Source organism: Benincasa hispida, chromosome 12, assembly GCF_009727055.1.
Source record: "Benincasa hispida cultivar B227 chromosome 12, ASM972705v1, whole genome shotgun sequence".
NCBI lineage: Eukaryota > Viridiplantae > Streptophyta > Magnoliopsida > Cucurbitales > Cucurbitaceae > Benincasa > Benincasa hispida.
Window position 1 is genome coordinate 19,644,385 of NC_052360.1, and position 19,621 is coordinate 19,664,005.

Sequence of the window (19,621 nt, forward strand, 5' to 3'; positions counted from 1 at the left end):
ACTTTTGAATAATACAATCATCTATTTAAATACAATCATAATATAATGTTCTAAGATATATTTAAAAAAAATAAAATAAAATAAACCAGGAATCCACCAAAAAAAAACCAACAAGTTGTTGCGAAATCAATTATATTTAAGTATATATCAAATATATTTAACAATATATTTCATATATTGGTAAGAATATTTGCAAAAATCTAATACAATGTCCAAATATATATTTAAAAATAACATGAATCTACTAGTAAAACAAGTTGCTTGATACATGAAATGTGTTAAATGAAAAATAAAATCATTTCAAATGCATTCTTCTCTCTCCAATTGAAAATAGAAACAAAATCTCACTAATTAATACTATATATAATAAATGTATTTTCTCTATCTAACATCAAGGGAACATTTTTCCAATACATAGTCTCTTTCGAACTGTCCACCAGAAGGGTATTTTTGTCCGATAATTTCATTAAATTTTATATATGAAAATATTAAAAAATGTGGATATCTATGAAAATAAATTTTGAAAATGGATTGAACTTTAATAATCCCAATTTTCAACTAAAAGAAGAAAGGGGAAAAAAGCATATGATGAGTCATATTTGTGGTGGTATTACTATAGGCATATTGGGATATTCCAAAGGAATATATATATTTTTTAATTATTATATTGGTTAAATTAGAGTCCAAATCCCACAGATATGCATTCATATAAATTTGTGGCTCTATCTTTAAACTGGTTTCTTGTATTGTATTCTTCTTTTCAGATTCCTTCTTCTTAAGAGAAGAGCAGCTTATGAACACAACTTCCAGGCATCTCTCTCTCTCTCTTGTTCATATTTTCTCTTCACATTTATGAGTTCTTAAATGAAATTTGCTACTATATTTTACTTGTCTTTGCTGTTTTTCTTTTATTTTCCTCTTTATTATTGTATAAACTATTGTTCATCATTCCATTGGAATCCATCTCTATTTGCCTGGAAATAGAATGAGGGTGTTGATAATAACTTATTTTTTTGTTTTTTGAAATATAATAAGACTTTAGAATTCAAATGTTACTTTTGAGAAACAAAAAATCAATATTGCATAAGTTTCAAAAATAGAAAATAAAAAATAAGATGATAATCAAGTGAAGCCTTACTTTTTGAATTAATAGATTTAATATCTGCTTATATATATTGAATTACTACTTGATCTTCCTACACTCTCCCTTACGAGGTTTTTTAGAAAGATGTGAATCAATATTAATGATGAAAAATAATATTGTAATGATTTCAACTCTAATGTAATGTAATTTGTTGTTAGACACAAAAGTAGGCTTAAATCGATAAGGTAAGATAAGTATATTCTTAAGAAATGTTTGAGCATACATGAATTTTATTTTGTACATTTTTTTAAACGTCCATCCTCATATAAGATATTATAAAATTAATTAAAAAAAGATATAGTTAACTTTTTTTTCTTTCGTATTTGACAAAAACAAAATTGATGACATTGAGGATTATCATGTTAACAAAATTCTACCTTCTTGATTGATGATACATACTTTATGCTAGTAGAATTAAACTCACGTGGATTCATGTTTTAAAATTTAAAAGATTAGAATGTAACTCAAACTTCAATTTTTTACTACAAATCATTAACCCACTCTAAAATTTCAATTAAAAATAAGGTTAGCAAACTTTCAATATCAACACCTTACAAGAATTAATCAACAAAATAAGTTGTGCTAGGATGAAGATTTGAATCTAAAATCACTAGCCTTCAGAAAAAGTTATTAATGTCTTGACTAGTTGACTCATGTTCATTTAGGCTATAATATAAAATTTAAGTCAAGAATAATATATTAAATAGCTAAAGTGAGTTTAGCTCAATAGTAATTGATGTGATTTTTTTTTCTAGAAGTTGAAGATTCAATCTCCCATCCCCAAAGTTGTTGTACTAAAAAAAAAATCAAGAATAATAAGCAGTTAAGTATAAACTATCGTAAGTTGGCCTAGTGATTAATAAAGGAACATCCCCTCACTAAAAGGCTAAGAGATCATGAGTTCAATCCATGGTGGCCGTCTACCTCGAATTTAATATCCTACGAGTTTTCTTAACACCCAAATGATGTAAGGTCAAACGAGTTATCCAAAAAGAAGAAGAAGAAGAAGCAGTGTAAGTATATAATATGAACATTTTTATAAATTATACAGAAAGGGTACATATAATTAACAGTTCCAGCGTGTTAGATTACAATTTACTCAATAGGGGAGGGAATATCAGCCATTTGCTGATTTCCCTCTCTTTTGTTGATCTTAAAAGTTCTCAATATTACAAGAGAACTCATTCCCCAACTTCACTTTGATGATTGGAGCATTGCCCATCAGATGGCAAAAATGAAACAAGACTCTGCAACAAAGTTGAAGTGAAAACCAACTCTTTTACACTTCTCTTTCAGTTTGAGTACAATGGAAGTAGAGGACATTCAGATAACTCACCTGCAAAAATTTAGGGTCTTTGGAATGAATATTCAAGTAAGGGACGCTCCGACTCGGACCGGTTTCAAGCTTTTGAGGGTGTTCCAGAGATACTCGAACACCAAAAGAATCAGACCAAAGATATACAAGAAGAAAAGATGGAGTCTCTCTAACAAGAAAGGTTTGGAGGAGATACTGCTTCCTCCTTCAGTCTTCAGTGTTACAAAAGCCATTCTCTCCTCCATCCACCCTGTTAGAAAGAAATCATTTTTCAGCATTTCCAAAGAACCAAAAAGAAACAGAGGAATTCTAAAGGAAAAATGCTCACATGAGCTTTTCTTTGGCAAGTTTGTCCAGTCATGTGGACTCATCTTTGTTTCCGAGGCTCTGATTAAGTCAAGAAGAGCTTGATTTACCTAAATTTTCATAGAAAACAAACTTATCAGTTTCTGTTGTCAACTAGACATAGTGACAAACACAATTTAGATTGATTCTGGTAAGAAAAAAGTACACCTCTTCGGTTCTCTCTCGACTGACTAGATGACCTCCATGGAGATCTACCATTCTAGCAACAGGATACAGCTTCTCTGCAAGTCTTCTAGCATAGTACATCTGAGCAATAACATCGTGCCTGGTCATCCAAAACAAATTAGTCATCAATCAATGACGAAGTGAAATATCGTTATGTGATAAATGGTAGGTGGTACAAATATGCTTATGTGCACAAATTTTGCAGATTTGGATGTCAGTCATCCCTTCATGGCTGTTAAGAGAAGTGATTGTTTACCTGCCATGAATGACTGATACAAGAAATCCAGCAGACTGAAGACATTCGATCTCTTTTCTTGTCACTGTATGAGTCCAGCAAGCATTGACTTGACCCGCAAAACCATCATTAGATTGCATTCCTGTTGCTGATATACCTTTAACATATTCCTGCAAATAGTCGTTTCAAGTTGAGTACGGCACTAAATCGTAATGTGTGTTTATGTGTGTGCACATGTTATGCTATAGACTAGAGACAGCAACTGCCAACAGTTATGATGCCACCCCTCGTCTTCGAGGTCAGGGTTCAAATATCTACCCCGGATCCAAGTAGTAAATGATTTTGGGGAAAAAAAGAAAATCCTAACACCAAGAATCCAAATTTCTCTGTCCACAGAAAAACAGTTGATAGAGATACCGTGAAGAATCGATATAAACAATCAATAGATGAATGGTGGCACAGACACCTATAGTTTTTAACAAGTTTCCCAAACATTAAGATGTCTCTCAATATGAGCACATGGTTTCAACAAAATTCATCCATTTTGGCAGAGACCTATCTATACATACATACATTTATACATATAAATTTAAATGTCATTTAACGACTTTGATAAATCTCACAAACAATTAGCTATCCAGGAAGGAATTATTTATACTCAGGGGTTGTGACTCAAGAACATAAATACCACAATGTAGTGTCAAATAACTTGATCTACGGGAAGAAGGTGGACCTTTCTCAAACAGGTTTCCTTACGACTGACATCAGTTTTTGGTTTAACTTATTCCTTTTCGGTTTTTTTATTTTTTTATTTTTTTATTTTTATATATATATATATATCCGTGAGTCATTTTCATAAGGAAGTTCAAAAGAAGTTTGTTCTAAGAGGGTTCAGGGATGTTTGACTTCTTTTCCTTCATGGGGTTAGATTCCATAAGCAGCAGTCATTGCCCAAAACACTTGACTGGTAGTTAATAACTTAATATTGTGATTTACTTTCATGTAAGAATAAAATCTCAGAAATAATCATATAAGAAATTTTATTTCTATGTATGTAAGATTTCAATCATCGAGAAGTATGTTTATCTTTGAGATGGGATGTTGTACAGTTCGAAACAATATAAAGACTGTTGAATTTAAAGCAACTAGTGATGGTAGAATTAACTGGTTGACAGAGTGAAAATACAACTCCGCATGGCAGTGTAGCTACATTTCAGACCGATTTCAACATAACACCATCAGTGAGCTTCTGAAGCCATTGAAATAACTAACTTATTGTTTCCATTTTCAATCCTTTATTGAGAGGTCTCAGGAGGAGAGGGTGGTTCGAAAAGAGGAGGGGTAACGGGGTAGGATCAGGTTTAATGAAAAGATAAGAGAGCCAGAATCCAACTATAAGTCTATGAAGGCTACATAAAGCCAGTTAAGAAGGATACATCCATCATACATACCCGATATAATACTGTTCTTCTTTTTTCAAATCCGATATACTCCTCAAGATATTCCTGCACCATAAGATACAATAATATTTTTCAGAAGAATATATAGTTTACGTGTTTCAAGATGGTAGCAATGATTCATCTACTCATCCTCTTTCAAATTCACATGGTGTTGAAGATTGAAGATAGCATGACGATTAACTTTACCTTCGAATAGTGGGTATCCAAATCAACACTAGCCCTTTGTTCAGGAGTCTTGGCCTTTAAGAATCTGACTGCAATGTCGAACGTTTGCCTGTCAAGCTACAATAAAGAGTGGGAAGAAAGGCATCGGTATTATTCCTTAAGAAACAGCTCAACCACAACTGAATAGTTTCAATCAATGACCTTTTATATTAAATTCATGCTCTAAGCCTCATCTTCACCAACTTAGAACTAGTACTAATTTATTATCTTTTTTATGTTTCATAAAATATTTAGACCCTAAACGGATGAAAGAACATGCTAGCAGCTTTTTGATATTTTTCTGAAGATTATATAACAAATAAACAGCTCAGAGTGGAAGCACAAAATATTTTATTCAGATACCTTGGGGCAACATTGAAAACCTCCACCAGTTACATTGAGCATGGCCAGTGACTTGACTCTTTCAGGCGCCATAGCTGCTAATTTGCAAGCTATCATGCCTCCTATATCGATATCCAGATGACATGTAAGAATAAGGAGCTGATAACTACAAGGTAATGCTTTCACTATTTCTTGTTCAGAAGTCATTAAGCAGAGTTAAAAACTCACTCACCCATAGAATGACCAAAAATATGAGCTTTTTCCCACCCCAAATGATCCAATAAGGCAATGGCATCCTTGGCCATAATCTGCGTTCTGCACGACCAAGAAAAGAAAAACAGATCACAAACTAATTGCTAGTGTTTTTTTTTTTTTCCTCCAATAGCTTCTTCTGGACCATGAAACAAAAATAAAAATGAAACCCAGCAACTTTTCTTTTTTCATATCTCTTTCTTTTAGGGTATTTTGAACTGAATCCCCAAAATTCTAATAAATTTTCTCAGACACTCAGCAAAGATAAAGAGATTGAGAAAAGTGATTCACAAACAAACGAATGAGGAACTCACGTATATTCAGATTTTTTGGTGGGGACGGAGCTCCGACCCATTCCCCGATTATCAAATGCACAAACCTCGATCCCACCACCATCCTCGAAGGTGGATTCTTCGCGGACATGGGCGGCATTCCGATCGCCGTCGTCATTGGGCACGTCGGTCCCTGTAAGCCCTTTGATTTGGGGGCCCCATGAATCGTGGGTTCCGGCCAATCCTACCCATAATCAGATTCATCCATTTGACAACCATCAGAATCGAATATCAAAAAAAGGAGAAATGAAAAGGGAAAACAGAGAAGAATGGAAGAATGTTGAAGAGACCTATGATAAGAAGGACCTTGGTGGATCCGCATCCGTAAGTTCTGTAGAAAATTTTGATTGCTGAGTTGATCTTGGAGTCCTCCGCGGCGGTGGTGCTGGTGTGAACCTCGATGAATGGCATATTTGGAAGCTGAAGAAGAAGAAGAAGAAAAATGGGTATTGGTGAATTGAGGATTTTGGGAATTGGATTTGCGATAAACAACCAAAAAGGGCATTGTGTGGTTGGCGCGAACACGCGGCAGATACATATTGAACAACAAGGTCGGTAATCAGCCAAAAGTCAAACGGAGAATGCCGGACCTTCATTTCCACTGATTTTCAATTATTATTATTATTATTATTATTATTATGTTAAATGTTATTTAACCTTTGAAATTGGTGTAAAACAACCATTCCAGTCATCATATTTGGGTCCTTGAATTTTAAATGTCCAAAATTCAGTTCACGTATTTTTAATAAACTTTAAAATTAGTTCAATCCGTTCATTTATTGTTGATTTTTTCCAAAAATAAATAAATAAATAAATGGTCTCTATTTTCTCTATGGAAAAACATATTAGAATGTATTTTTTTTTAATGGAGAAATGATATCAATTAAGATGCCACTCGGATTTCAAGTAAGATTTCAGGATTGTACGAGAAAATTTCTAGTACTACGATAGTATGAAAAAAAATTTCATACTATCTTTATTTATTGTTTGCCACAATGATAGCATTTAAGATTTTTATGGGGTCTACGAAATAAATAAATAATAAATTAATAAATTATTTAATAACATTTCAAATAATAAATAGTAAATGATATCCAAGTTGCATTATACACATTAACTTCGGCTATAAAAGATGAAGTGTGATTACAATTATGGAATAGTTGGAGTAAAAACTATTTAATGACCTTAAGTTCAACTCTAGTTTCATTAAATAAATTTAATTTAACTCAACTTGCATTAAATGAACTCAAGTGCAACTCATGCTTCATAACTAATCTAATGCAGGCTTCATTTACAAAACTAGAACTTCAGTAGAACTTCCAATCACTCTTGGATGGATACAAAATTTTAAGTTCATGATTGGAATTCTATTTTCATATTTGTGGATGATATCTTACAACTTTGAGTTTTAAAGCGTCGTTAAGGATTCTATATTAAAAACTTCAAGAAACTTCACAATATTTACAAAATAAATGGACCGTTCCTTTTATTATCGATTAGTTTTGAAATGAAATGAACCATCATGTTATCTAATAGCATTAATATGAGATTTCCATCCTCACCTATATGTTGGAGGCACTAACAGATAGTGAAATATAACTAAGACAACTTAGAATGTTGTTGATCATCACAAGTAAACAAGATAAGGAAGCTGAGTTTATTAAGCAAATGTCTTATATATATATATATATAAAGTGAAGAAAAGTAGGAAAGATGTCTTTCACTTAGTGGATACCAAGTGGAGAAAAGCAAAGCAGTTTGAAAGTAGACTAGACAGCTGAAATAAGAAAGTATGTTACTGCCTTTCAATCACAAACTGCTCAAATTCTCTCCATTGAGCAAGATGGGAAATGTTCAACTTCCCAGACACGAGAATTTGAAGAAGACAATAACTCAAATACAAAACCTGTGATAAACACCATTTTGACATGAAGTCGGCCATATATTTACTATGTAGTTTTGTATACTATTTACAGTTTGACCAAGAGTTGGTCAAGTATAAAACATATACAAAGGCTCTACATATTTACAAAAGTTCGATTTTGTGATGTGGAAGATGATAGTATCCTTGCCTTGACCAGGGAATCCAAAGTGAACCAGAGAACGAACCTGCTAGTTCGAGATGTCAAGAAACTCAAAACATGGGAACCAACCAACCCGTTGTCCATCCGATGAGCAAAGTGGCACCAGCAAGACCCAATCCCACAGCGAAAGCAATGTCGTACATTGTAAATTTATGATGGTCTCGATCCCTTTTCTTCCTTCTGTTTCTAGGTTGATTGAACTGCCTGTCTTTACAAGGGACCCAAGGCAAGACGTCTGAGAAGTGATCTTTGTTCCTAAGTTGAAGGCAAAGGTTCTGTAACTGCAGCAACTGGAACCACTGCTTATAAGCAAAAAGTTGGGTGGCTTGTCTGAGAAAGAGTGAGACAATGTGTTTCTTCTCTGTATCTGCTTCTTGTGCGGCTTTCTCAGCCTCCCTTGCTCGAGTCTGTGAATGGCATAGCGCTTCCAACAATTGTGCTTTGCTAGAATTCAGATTTGCAATACTACTTGAGTCGTATTCTTCATTACCAGTTCTGCTAACGCTGTTATTACAGATAGTTATCTTTTTATGGCTTGATAATCTGACAAATAAAGACGACATGAAAGCAGTGGAAATATCGAGAAGAAATGGATATGCGGCCAGTGATTGATTTTACAGCTTTGACAGTTTAAGCAACAAGAAACCTATAATCTCTATCCTCAAGCCTTTTTTAAATTAAAAAAAAATCCCAAGAGAATGAGAAATATAAGAACGGAGAGCAACCACATTCATAAAGAGAGATAAGATAATGGAGATAACGCAAGGAGAAACATACAAAGTGAACTAATAGCAGGGAGCATGTTGCATAAATTATTTAGAATACTCGCAGACAGAATATTCCAAGGTTTTGATTTTCTTCTATGTTCTATATAGCTTTTTGTAATCTAAATTGTTTTTGGTCTCTCTTGGCTTAGAGTACAGGATGCCTTATCGTCCCAACACAAAATTGCATCTGTCTGACACATGATCTTCACTGTTCTTTCTTTAACACGAGTCTAATCCGAATAATAATCACTACCACGTTATCCGACCACTGGTTCATTCCATCTAAAACTTCCAATATCTTAGATTTCATTTTCAAAGAAATAGAAAGCTAAATGGGTGGTAGAAAGCTTTCCTTCTCAAAATGGTAAAACAGATTGATTAATTATTCTTAAAATCATGCGATTAAATGGACAGTTTATGGTTCAGGTAAACATACTAAAAGATCACTCGATCAAAGGAACTTCTTAGATGAACTGAAAAAGATAACAAAGCCCAAAAAAATGCAGAATTTGTACTCGAACAATACCTGAAATGATCTTGATGACGCAGCAAGTGACCTACACTACCAACAACGAACTGTCTCTCATCCATGCCACCTGAAGGGTGCATTCCCCTGTTATATCCATCCAAACTGGAGAATTGCATCTCAGTAAACGGTGAAGTGAGAAAGCAATCTTGACCAAAACACTCAGGACAGGTAGATTCATCCTTGCTTTGGTGTTTGGTTCGTGGTTGAGGAAGGTCACAATTTTCCAAGTTTTCAAGAGACTTCCGGGCAACCAAGGAAGCCAACTCATCTTTACTAGCAGAACGCCACCATGGCTTAGTTTTCTCAATTCTTGTCCAATGCGACTCCAGATCAAAAGAGACTTTCTCTCCTTGCTTTGAGATCGGACTGTCAAAATTGTGCAAGTCTGTAAAATGATCCTCAATGTAGTGGAACTCATCCATGCAGTCTGTTTTCTTAGTCATGTTTACAGATTCATTGTTACTCTCAGTGGGATAACCCTTGCAAACTCGATGTTCAAGTTCTTCTATGTTTTGATGTTCCTCACTAGATACAGTTGTTTTACTTGCAATCCGGACACTTGAATTATCCAGTCCAGCCTGCACAGTTTTTGCCCATCCTACTGCAAAACCCTTATGGTGCTGAAAATCAGGTGGCTTATCTGACTTCAACTCACAGTCAACTGTTTGATAAGATTTTGGGATATGAGCAGCTTTGGTTGGATAATTAAACCCATGTGCTCTGTGATCAGATGCAGCACTGCGTTCTGAATTTGAGGAAAACGATGGAGTTGACAATAGTTTTGAATCTCTGTAGTCATCGTCTTTGGCAGGGAAGTTGTTTTCAGAATGCTTTCGTGGAGGCTTTGCTTCTGCTGCAGCCATCCCTCCTCTAACATCCAGAACTGGTTTTGTAAGATGAGACAACCAGTAGTTAGACATTAAATTCAATACAACAGCAGTCTGCAAAATGAATGCTACAGATAACGCAGCTAAAAGACAGGAAGTAAAAGCAATAACCATAGATTAGTTTGGGAATTGCAATACCGAAGTTTGATTCAGATGGACAAAACTAAGCTTTCTAGCTCAAGTATAATGAAATATCCCCATCCAGAAACTACATAGCACTTGCTCAAAAAGATGGGCAAAACTCTAAATGATTCTCAACTGATTCTTCTTACCCCATTCCAAGAATTTAAGACTACATCCTTTGCACAACATTTTTTTCATGTCCATAGTGTAATAGATACAATTTTACTTCATTCCTGCTTTGTTTAAGGAACCAAACCTATCACTTTATGAAACTCGAAAGGGGCTAAGACTAGAAAAACTGATTCGCTTAGCTTTAACTGCATATGTACAAGAATTGGATATAGCTTCAATGATTAATCAGAGCAAAAGGATTTCAATCAACAAATAGATAATTCTGAAAATGGGTATCCAATTCCAATACGATTAGCAAAACAACACGAAGGGAATTCTATATAATTCGCTCTGATCCTAAACAACAACCCAAATAAGAACAGAGAATTCAGACGTCTTCCCGGATGCCGAGCAGCACCCAGTTTCAAATTCAACCCTAAAAATCGAAAGCCTACCCAGAAGATGAACTGAACAAGTAAATACACTTCGCAAGAAACGAAAAACAAAAGTAATCGCGATCAAAAGATTCTTAATCGAAACTTTACACGCAAAGTAAAGAACAGAAAGGACATAGCAGGGAGAAGATTACCGTGGAAAAGAAGAGAGGATTTGAGAGGGAGAAATGGGCGGAGACCGAAAGGAAGCAGAGAGGAAAATGGGTTTATTGTTGGAATCGTAGGGATCACATTAGAATTTAGAACAACTACCATACCATAACGTACCATTACAGCGTTGTCAAGCTTTATTATATTCCAAATCTCTGAAGTATACGTTTCAAAATAAACAACAAATGAGGAAGTAAGCCTACCTCCACTTAGTTATAAATTATTGGTAAAAACTTAATCAAGAAATTACATTTAAAATATAGGTTATCTAATTTAGGTTGTGTTTGAATTGCTTGGGAAAGAAGAGAGTATTTTTATGGTTTGATATTATATTAAATTTGCCTTTTATCTATTCGTCTAAGCTTTTGGGTTAATTGATGTTTTAAGATGGTTTGAATAAATGGTCTAGAAAAATCATGTGTTCAAATCCCGAGGAAATGTCAGATATGGTATCAAAATGACTTTTTCTTCTCAAATTAAACACTTGAAAATTCAATGAAGATGCACCCTTAGTTATATTTTTAAAGTTTTGAATTCACTCATTAAATTGCTTAAAAGAAAATCAGACATTAAAAATTTGGTCAAAATACAAAGTTTCTATACTTTAAAAAGTATCCAATGAGTACTTAAATTTTTAATTTTGTGTCTAGAATATTTTGAAAAATTAAAATGTCGAATAGGTTCTTGGCATATTAAATTTTTTAAGATTAGTCTCAGCATATTCAATTTTTCTAAAATTAACTTATATATTATATATAATATTGAATTTTATGTCTACAAGGATCTTGGACTTTCAATTTAATGTCTAGTCGGTATGCGAATTTTTTTTAAAAAAAATTAATATTTCAAAGATCTATCATATACAAAATTGAAATTTTAAGGGTCTATTAGTCACAAAATTAAAAGTTAAAAGATTAATAGAAACTTTTTCAGATTTAGAAAACGAAATAGGGAAAAATCTAAAAATTCATCCACTTATCAAATATTTTAAAAATTTATAGAATTAAAATAAAAACTTTCAACCAAATATATCATATATTTTTAGTTTTATCATAATTCTTATTATTTTTTAGCAATATATTTAAATTTAAATTTAAAATGAATATTTATTTTATAAAAAGTCTTAAATTGTGATATATTGTTTTGTTGAGAAAAATAAAATATAAAACAATATAAATTGTATTAATTTTAAAAAAAATTCAAATTGATAAAAACAAATATGTTATAATAGGTTCAAATTATATCAAATTAATTACAAATTAATAAATAGTTGTAAAGGTATTCTTGGAACCTTATGTAAATTTAATACATTCCCTAGTAGTAATCCTACAAAACAAATACAGTTATCAAAATATTTTCAGGTATCTGCAAAAAAATTTCTACAAAATCAACAACGGTAATCTAAAGATGCCGGACATTTATAATTCCTAATATCTATAATTTCAGGCATCTAAGATTTCGACATTCTCAAAAAACAAATAGCCCCTAAACGCTTTCAATTAAGTTCTTCAATACAAAAAGGGTTAAAATTTGTCAACAAGTCAATGTATCGTACCATTAACTTTTTGTTTATTGAAATAGCGTAGACATTTATGTGCTTCTCAAATGCTACTTAACACATGAAAAATCCTAACTTGCCCATTGATGTTCAACTCTTTGTTAACAAATCTTAGTAATATATTAGGTATAGAATTGAGAGTTGTAAGAAATTATTCACTAAACTATGAATCACTCAAGATATTAAAACTTTTGCTGATTTTGCTCTTTGAAATGTTCTGTTTTTCTTTTTAATTCATCAATGAATTTCATATTACGATTTTTATCGATTCACTTTCGTGTATGTTTGGCAGAAACTTTGTAACTTTTAATTCATGTTTTAAACCACTTCCTTAAAAAAATGAAAGAAATAAGAATTTGGTAACGAAGATTATTTTTTCTTAATATGAGAAATAGAATATTTGAAAGTAAAAGATTAAAGTATATAATTGATGTGACAAAATCATATGTTTATATGAGAATAGCAATGTCTGGTAAGCATTGAATATGGACTGTTATGTCGGGCTAAGATTCTTGAACAACCAAATAAGGTATATTCTTCAACACTCTTTGAAGTTTTCATATTTTTCTTTCTTTCTTTCTTTCTTTCTTTTTTTTTTTTTTTAAGTGACAAATAACTTCCTAGTGTAAAATTTTTGAGTCAAAATTTAACGTTTTTATCTAGTCTCTAAATTTAAAAAATTATAAAATTTGATCAGTAACTTTTGAAATAGTCCTAAAAGGTCCTTAGACTAATAGTTGACTAACGACCAATCAACCGATAATATTCCAGGCTCCAAGTATAATTGATTTATTTCTTTTTTTGCAATTGTTACATGTTACTACCGCTGCTAATAGAAGGCTTCCTTAAACTGTGACCGAGTCACCCGACGTTCGGTTCGATCGACCTCTCGACGGATTCCCACCATATCTTGGCATCATCCATCACACAATAACAACACACTTGCAGTTTCTGACGCTCGAGACATTTCATATGACCAAAAATTGTTTCTGTCTATGAACAACAGCCAAGTCTCTGCCTTTATGAGATCTGCTAATGACCCATCAAAAGTTTGGGTTGTAATTGAAATCTCGTAAGTGTTTCACTTTACTCTCACATGTTTTGTTGACTTTGGTTCAAATAGGCCATTTTCGGTTGGTGATTGCCCTTGCCTGGAACAACGTTTGCATCTCTCCATCAGGACGGCAGTGAATGTTGCCCTTGCCTGCTGTGTCAAAGAGGCAAATTTAGTCTGGATACTGCAATGAGTCAATGTTGGTTGGACCACTGGTGGGTCCCTAGCCCGGCCACCTGCTTGGCTCTAGACTGGTTGTTCCAGTGACCCTAGCGCTGGCTAGCCTCTAGCAGGCCTACCTCTTCTAGTTAAACTTATTTTGCGTGGTCATAGCCTACCAACCAACACAACTATTTTATGTCAAGTCAATGAATAAGCAAGCAATAATAAAGCTACTAGTCCATTAAGCTAAACAAATACTTTTATGAACAATCTTCCACAACACATTTTCCTGATAAGACAAACCTTGCAATGACAAAGTATCAGTTGGGGTTTTACGTTGAAAATGTCATGCATGTAGTAATGACCCCAGTTAGAAGTCATAAAAAGTTGGGTGATTACATTTCTTTTTTGGTAAATGTGAGAGGGAGAGAGGATGAGAAAGAGAAGAAAAGATGATGAGAAAAAGAAAAAAGATGAAGGAAAGATGGGCAGCATGATGGGAGGAAGGATGGAAAGAGGAAGGAGAAAAAAGAGAAAAATATATTCTTTTAGAAATTAAAGAGAGTTTTTTAAAAAAATAAAACATTGCCAAGAAATCTTTTGATACAAAATTGACGGCAGTGATCAAAAGGCTATTAAGCCCAAACTTCAACACCAAAAATATTTTCTCAATAAGTTATGTCTATGAAACAAATGCTTATTAATTTAGTACAATATTACTAATTAATAACAATTGACAAAGTAAAGTGACATGTATAACATTCCATTCCATTGTCATTTTATGCAAGGTACCAAATATCTTTATCAATTTATTTTTTCTAGTTTTGGTCTTTCCTTCCATCACTTGCGGGCACATTAAACTTTGCAAGACACGTCACGCAATCATTCAGTTAACATTAAAAGATCACATAGAATCATAATTCAAAGATGGAGATGTGTATTTAGACTCTTTAAAGTTTAGGAATATTATATACATCTATCTAAACAATTAATCCAGAACTCAAAGAAAGGAAAATATAAATCACAAGATTAAGAAAGATGGATGACAAATACCTTTAGTATTGCATCTGGTTCTTGAATTTCATCCGCAGCATGGACAGTCGTTTTTGAAGTAGAAATTTCTCATCTTTCATTCCTAGTTTTTCCATGTAGAACACTATTTTCTTGAGGGTGTCAATGACCTCTTTACCATCATGCCCGAACTCTCTCTCCTGAATTATTAGAATTCTCTCCAGCAACTTCAGTAGCTCATTTTCATCCTTCCCTAGCCTGCTCTGAATGGAAACCAAACAGTCTAGAGCCTCACCTGCGTGCGCAGTTCAGCAGAAAGTGGAGCTCACGTGAAGATGACATAACAAGTGATCTAAATGCCATTATCAATCATGTAGAAATAGAAGCAATTCTTAGTTCTCACCAACCGGAAGAGAATCTTTTCCAAAAGCATTTTCCCGTATTCGCAAGACTTCCAGCGCAAGTTGCTCGGCATCATCGTCTCGTTTTAGATTGTAGAGAGTGACGGCAAGATTCAACATTGGGACTGTAATTGATTGATCATCAGGTCCCACTGCCTTTATCATAATGTCCAATCCAATTCGCAACAAACGCTCAGCCTCTGCATAATTCTTTGACCGTGAATAAGAAGCTGCAAGGTTTACAAGGTGCTTCACTGAGCTGGGATGCTCTTTTCCTTTCAACCTTTCATTGATCAATAAACATTCTTCTAGAAGTTCTCTGCCTTCATTCCCTCTGTATTAAACCAAATTCCAGGAAACCATGAACGATGATGGTAAAAGAAAAGACCTAGGAATGCCCTTATGAGGTTAGGAATATTATTGGAATAATAAGAGCATGTTAATTATTACCCCAAGAATTGATATAGAGGGAGCAGGATGAGAGGAAGGTAGGCAATTGTTTAGCGGGTCTAGGGTTTAGGGAGGGTCAAGTGCACTTAGTTACTTGGGAATTTTTATAGTTCTTCTATTTTTTATTTTTCAATATATTCCAGAATAGTGACAAGCTTCAAACATGAACAGAGTTAAAAAGAATAAAATAAAATAAAATAAAAAATAAAAAATCCCAATATAAGTATGACATTACCTTCCTACAACATGCAATAGTTCTGCCAAATCAATCCTCATCTTCTCCATTACACTGGCATCTAAAGCCATATCATTTGAATCCTTGATAATCTGCAAAGCTCTTCTATATAAGGTAACAGCTTCATCTGCTTCCCCTATAAACCAGTGGAACAATATTTTGCAAATGAAATTTTTAGCTAGTGTGTGAAAGATGACACAAGTGACCGAAGTTACCTCTTGCACATTTTGCATTAGCCAGAGAATACATAGCCATTCCGACTTTTCCATCTTTCTCACCATATAACTTTTTATATATATTCACAATCCTAAATAGGGCCATGAAAGTAAGTGAATACAAAGCAAGGAGATAGAAACAAAGAGAGAGAGAGAGAGAATACCTAGCAAAACAAGTTTCTGCATCCTTGCCTTTTCCTTCTTTGAGCATAAGATTGCCCAGACCAGACAAAGGTATAACCAAATCCTCGTTCTCAAAACCTCTGCTTGATTCCAGAAGTGAAATTGCACGATGGTAAAACTCTACTGCCTTTCCAGTTCTTCCAATGGTACCAAAAACTTTAGCCATCCCTAAAATTGGAGTGATAAGAAAGCTACTGTCTTCTCCTGCAAGGGATTCATTGCAAGAAGGTTTAAAGAGGAATAGAAAAACAAACGAAAACGAAATAAAGTCCATTAAAGTCTCAATGCCCAATTATAGCTGTCGATTTCCATTTTCAACTAAACAAAATAGCTTATTAGATTTTGATTCTTTATGGTGTAATTACAGAGAGAACCTTATTTAAGGTGATGATAGATTATTAACAATCAGAAGGTTTTGCTTTTGTAGCTTTTGGGTGGGGGTTTTCTCTCTATCTCAGGCCCTAGGTTGTCTGGCAATTTCGTTTGGGGTTGTTGGGTGAGTTCGTCTGGTGTTAGTGGGCACACAATGCAGATGGGCAGTCTTTGTTGGAGGGCATGCTTCTAAATCCTCCCTTTAGGGATAGGGGCACAGTGTCGTGACATGCTTGCTTCTTTGCTGTTTTGGGGTATTTGGCTTGAGAAAACCAATCGGACTTTTAGAGAGGTTTGGAAATTAGGGGAGGTTTGGGAGGTAGCGAGGTTTGATGGTTCTTTGTGGGTTGATCATTGCACCTATTTATAACTATGGTCTTAGCCTTGTTCTTTTAGATTAGAGTCCTTTTTGTAGCTAGTGTCGGACTCTTGGTTTTTTGGAGTAGTTTTTTGTATATCCTTGTAGTCTTTCTTTTTTTTAATGAAAACTCAATTTCTTACCGGAAGATATGTGCGTTTGTGCCCATTTCTTATTTAGAAAAAAACAGTAACAGTAGAACTTCAGCAAAATCATTAAAGCATTAGGTGGATAATTAAATACATGTCCCCAAAAGCCCGCATACCATTTTTCTTCTCTATGATATCAATAGACCTCTTGTACGCAGATATTGATTTCTCAAACTTCTTTAAAGTTGAGTACATGCTCCCCATATGCAGAAGCACTGAATCCAGAAAGGGTTCACTGTCCTTCAGACTGTCAACAACCTTGTTCAACTGCATAAAGGAAAATCCATCAGAAGAAGGAAACGAATTTCACTCAAATCGAAGTGAGTCTAGAAGATTGACCAACTGAAACTTTGGCTGTATAAGCATGGGATACTTTTGGAGCGTAAGACTGATGCAAACCTTAAAAGCTACTTACTTATTACTCCAACGCCTAAAAAAATGAGACTACATTGCTAGATGACCGTCTCCACTTGTCTTTGAGCAAGAATAAGGCCCAGACATGCTCATATTATTTAAACAAAATTAAAATGTCGTCAAAAGGAAAAAGAACTTCTGAGTCCTAAAACTTCCGAGTCCTATATGTCCATGGTCCCTGACCTGGTCTACATACCAGCTATCATAAGGTCACCCAACATGAGCAATACAACCCCAATTAACTAATGCCAGTTTGTAGGTTATTGAATTAATATTTTAGCACATTAAGGTCCCCCGAGAGTAGCTATGGCTAGATAATAACCTAAACAGAAAAATAAAATCCCCAAGTCATGGAAGTATAATTGTTGCACAAAATTGAGGAAAACTGAAGCTTCAAATCAATCATTGTACAGATGATAAGGGAAAAAGAAGTTACTATATCCAATACAGAAGCAACAAACTTCAAGTCTCCAACAGTTATATACCCCAAAGCCACGATGTCAAGAACAGCAGCTTGTTCAATGCCAATAGCACCTGATTCCATCTGTTCTTTTACAGCTTCATAATTAGCTTGAAGTAGCTCTACAGCATCATTCTTCCTCCCGCTCATTGTCATCATTCTGACTTCATTGAATAATTCTTCCAACTGAACTTCAAATTCAGTCATTCTGTTCCTGTCAGTACAGTAGTGCATGTGATCAGGCCTACTAAAAAATAAACAACCTTCATTCCATATTTTATATGGATGTCATAGACAACTCTTTACAGCATGAATTTACTAAATTTGGTCCCAACCTTTGATATCCATTTGGAGCAGTGAAGGCAGAAGGAATATGTTTCCTCTGACGCCCTGAATCAGCTCTACTAGAGGCAGAAGGTGTTGATGCAAAGCAACAAGAAAAGGCTCTAACAGGTACAGCATAAAGCTTAATATCACATTTCTGTTTCTGGAGGCAAACTGAAGAGCATGTGATGCCCTTTTGCAGCTGCAATGACTGCACGGAAAGACAGATTTCGCTCATCCTAAGATGTTCGAGAAAAATATATTAGAACAATTGATCTCCTAAAACTGCATAGAGCATCTTTATTTTACAGTAGTGAATACATATACTGATTTAGAAACAAATGTAACAAGCAGAAGAGACAGTAGCTACTCTGTAATCCTAACTCCCAAGTATTGTTATGTTGCACCAGTCACCACATAGAGCATCAAATTTTTAAATAAACAGTAGCTCACATTCAAAATTCTAATTGGTTGTACTGATTCGGTTTTTCACCCTCCTTTCCTCAATGCAAGCAGACACATGATTTTACTATTTTGCTGCAAATTAGCTGCTTAAAACCGGAGTATTCTTTCATGTAATTAATGCACGGAGATTGAAGAACAAGGAAACATTTGGTAAAACCTTAAAAGCAACGAGGCCACAAGATTCCCCAACGTTACACGCTTCAACAATACAGAGTCAAAATGAAGTACTCTAACTTGCTGACCTCGAAAAGACACCAAAAGTATGTAAAGAAAATGGATATGAAATCAACAGCATTCCAATTTCGACAAATCAACTAATAGAAGCAAAATACATAATTGATAACTGCACGAACGCAATTCAGAGGTCATAGTTCACATAATCAAACAAAAAAATAAACCAGTAAACAAAGACAATCCCGGAACACGAATTCTGAAATGTAACAGAACAACGCCGCTAAGAAAAAAGTAAAAGAAGGCATGAAAGATGCAAAATGTTGCGATGAAAATCAGGAAAAGAAAAAACCTGTTACAGGTGAAAGATGGAGGAGAGAGAAGAAGGAAAGTCGCCATTGAAGAGAGTTGAGCTCAGCTCGTGGTGAACAATAGCTCGATAAAGGACGAGGACGAAGTGGTCTGAGTGAAGCTGACCTGGCCAGTTACCCAGAAGGCAGAACCAATATTTGGGCTTTTCCGTCTATGAGGCCCAAGCCCACAACATATAATCACTGGCCCATTAGGGAAAAGTCCAAGAAAAAAGGACAAAAAAAGAAAATAGGCCGTTTGGGTTTGGAGATGATGCCTATTCATAGATATTTCAGAAAATACACTTTAGTCCTCAAATTTGTAAAACCATTCTAAATGTTTCCTAAGTTAACTTTAAACTAATATA

The 19,621-nt window shown here is 34.3% G+C and overlaps 3 protein-coding genes across 10 annotated transcripts; all 3 read right to left on the reverse strand.

Moving 5' to 3' along the window:
* Positions 1-2,158: 2,158 nt before the first annotated feature.
* On the reverse strand, positions 2,159-6,509 carry LOC120068252 (putative aminoacrylate hydrolase RutD). Its single transcript, XM_039019962.1, has 11 exons — positions 6,106-6,509; positions 5,798-5,999; positions 5,464-5,546; positions 5,253-5,353; positions 4,872-4,967; positions 4,677-4,730; positions 3,247-3,395; positions 2,973-3,090; positions 2,788-2,875; positions 2,481-2,709; positions 2,159-2,391 (listed from the first exon to the last, which is right to left on the reverse strand). Exons 1-10 carry the CDS (start codon positions 6,224-6,226, stop codon positions 2,513-2,515), a joined length of 1,209 nt encoding a protein of 402 aa, XP_038875890.1. The 5' UTR covers positions 6,227-6,509; the 3' UTR covers positions 2,159-2,391; positions 2,481-2,512.
* Positions 6,510-7,471: 962 nt separating this feature from the next.
* Positions 7,472-11,077, reverse strand: LOC120068032. Of its 3 annotated transcripts, none has more exons than XM_039019700.1 (3): positions 10,906-11,077; positions 9,193-10,078; positions 7,472-8,442 (listed from the first exon to the last, which is right to left on the reverse strand). In XM_039019700.1, exons 1-3 carry the CDS (start codon positions 11,039-11,041, stop codon positions 7,950-7,952), a joined length of 1,515 nt encoding a protein of 504 aa, XP_038875628.1. In that variant the 5' UTR covers positions 11,042-11,077; the 3' UTR covers positions 7,472-7,949. The 3 variants fall into 3 exon arrangements, with proteins under 3 accessions (XP_038875628.1, XP_038875629.1, XP_038875630.1); XM_039019701.1 differs by having other exon boundaries at positions 7,472-8,403; positions 10,906-11,073; XM_039019702.1 differs by lacking the exon at positions 10,906-11,077 and adding an exon at positions 10,221-10,765.
* Positions 11,078-13,139: 2,062 nt separating this feature from the next.
* LOC120068339 (nephrocystin-3) lies at positions 13,140-19,367 on the reverse strand. Of its 6 annotated transcripts, none has more exons than XM_039020077.1 (10): positions 19,256-19,367; positions 18,279-18,478; positions 17,920-18,157; positions 17,186-17,336; positions 16,172-16,394; positions 16,008-16,099; positions 15,793-15,928; positions 15,110-15,441; positions 14,749-15,001; positions 13,140-13,867 (listed from the first exon to the last, which is right to left on the reverse strand). In XM_039020077.1, exons 3-9 carry the CDS (start codon positions 18,148-18,150, stop codon positions 14,751-14,753), a joined length of 1,416 nt encoding a protein of 471 aa, XP_038876005.1. In that variant the 5' UTR covers positions 18,151-18,157; positions 18,279-18,478; positions 19,256-19,367; the 3' UTR covers positions 13,140-13,867; positions 14,749-14,750. The 6 variants fall into 6 exon arrangements, with proteins under 6 accessions (XP_038876005.1, XP_038876003.1, XP_038876001.1 ...); XM_039020075.1 differs by having other exon boundaries at positions 17,920-18,151; positions 18,279-18,506; XM_039020073.1 differs by having other exon boundaries at positions 13,140-13,683; positions 18,279-18,506.
* Positions 19,368-19,621: the final 254 nt, after the last annotated feature.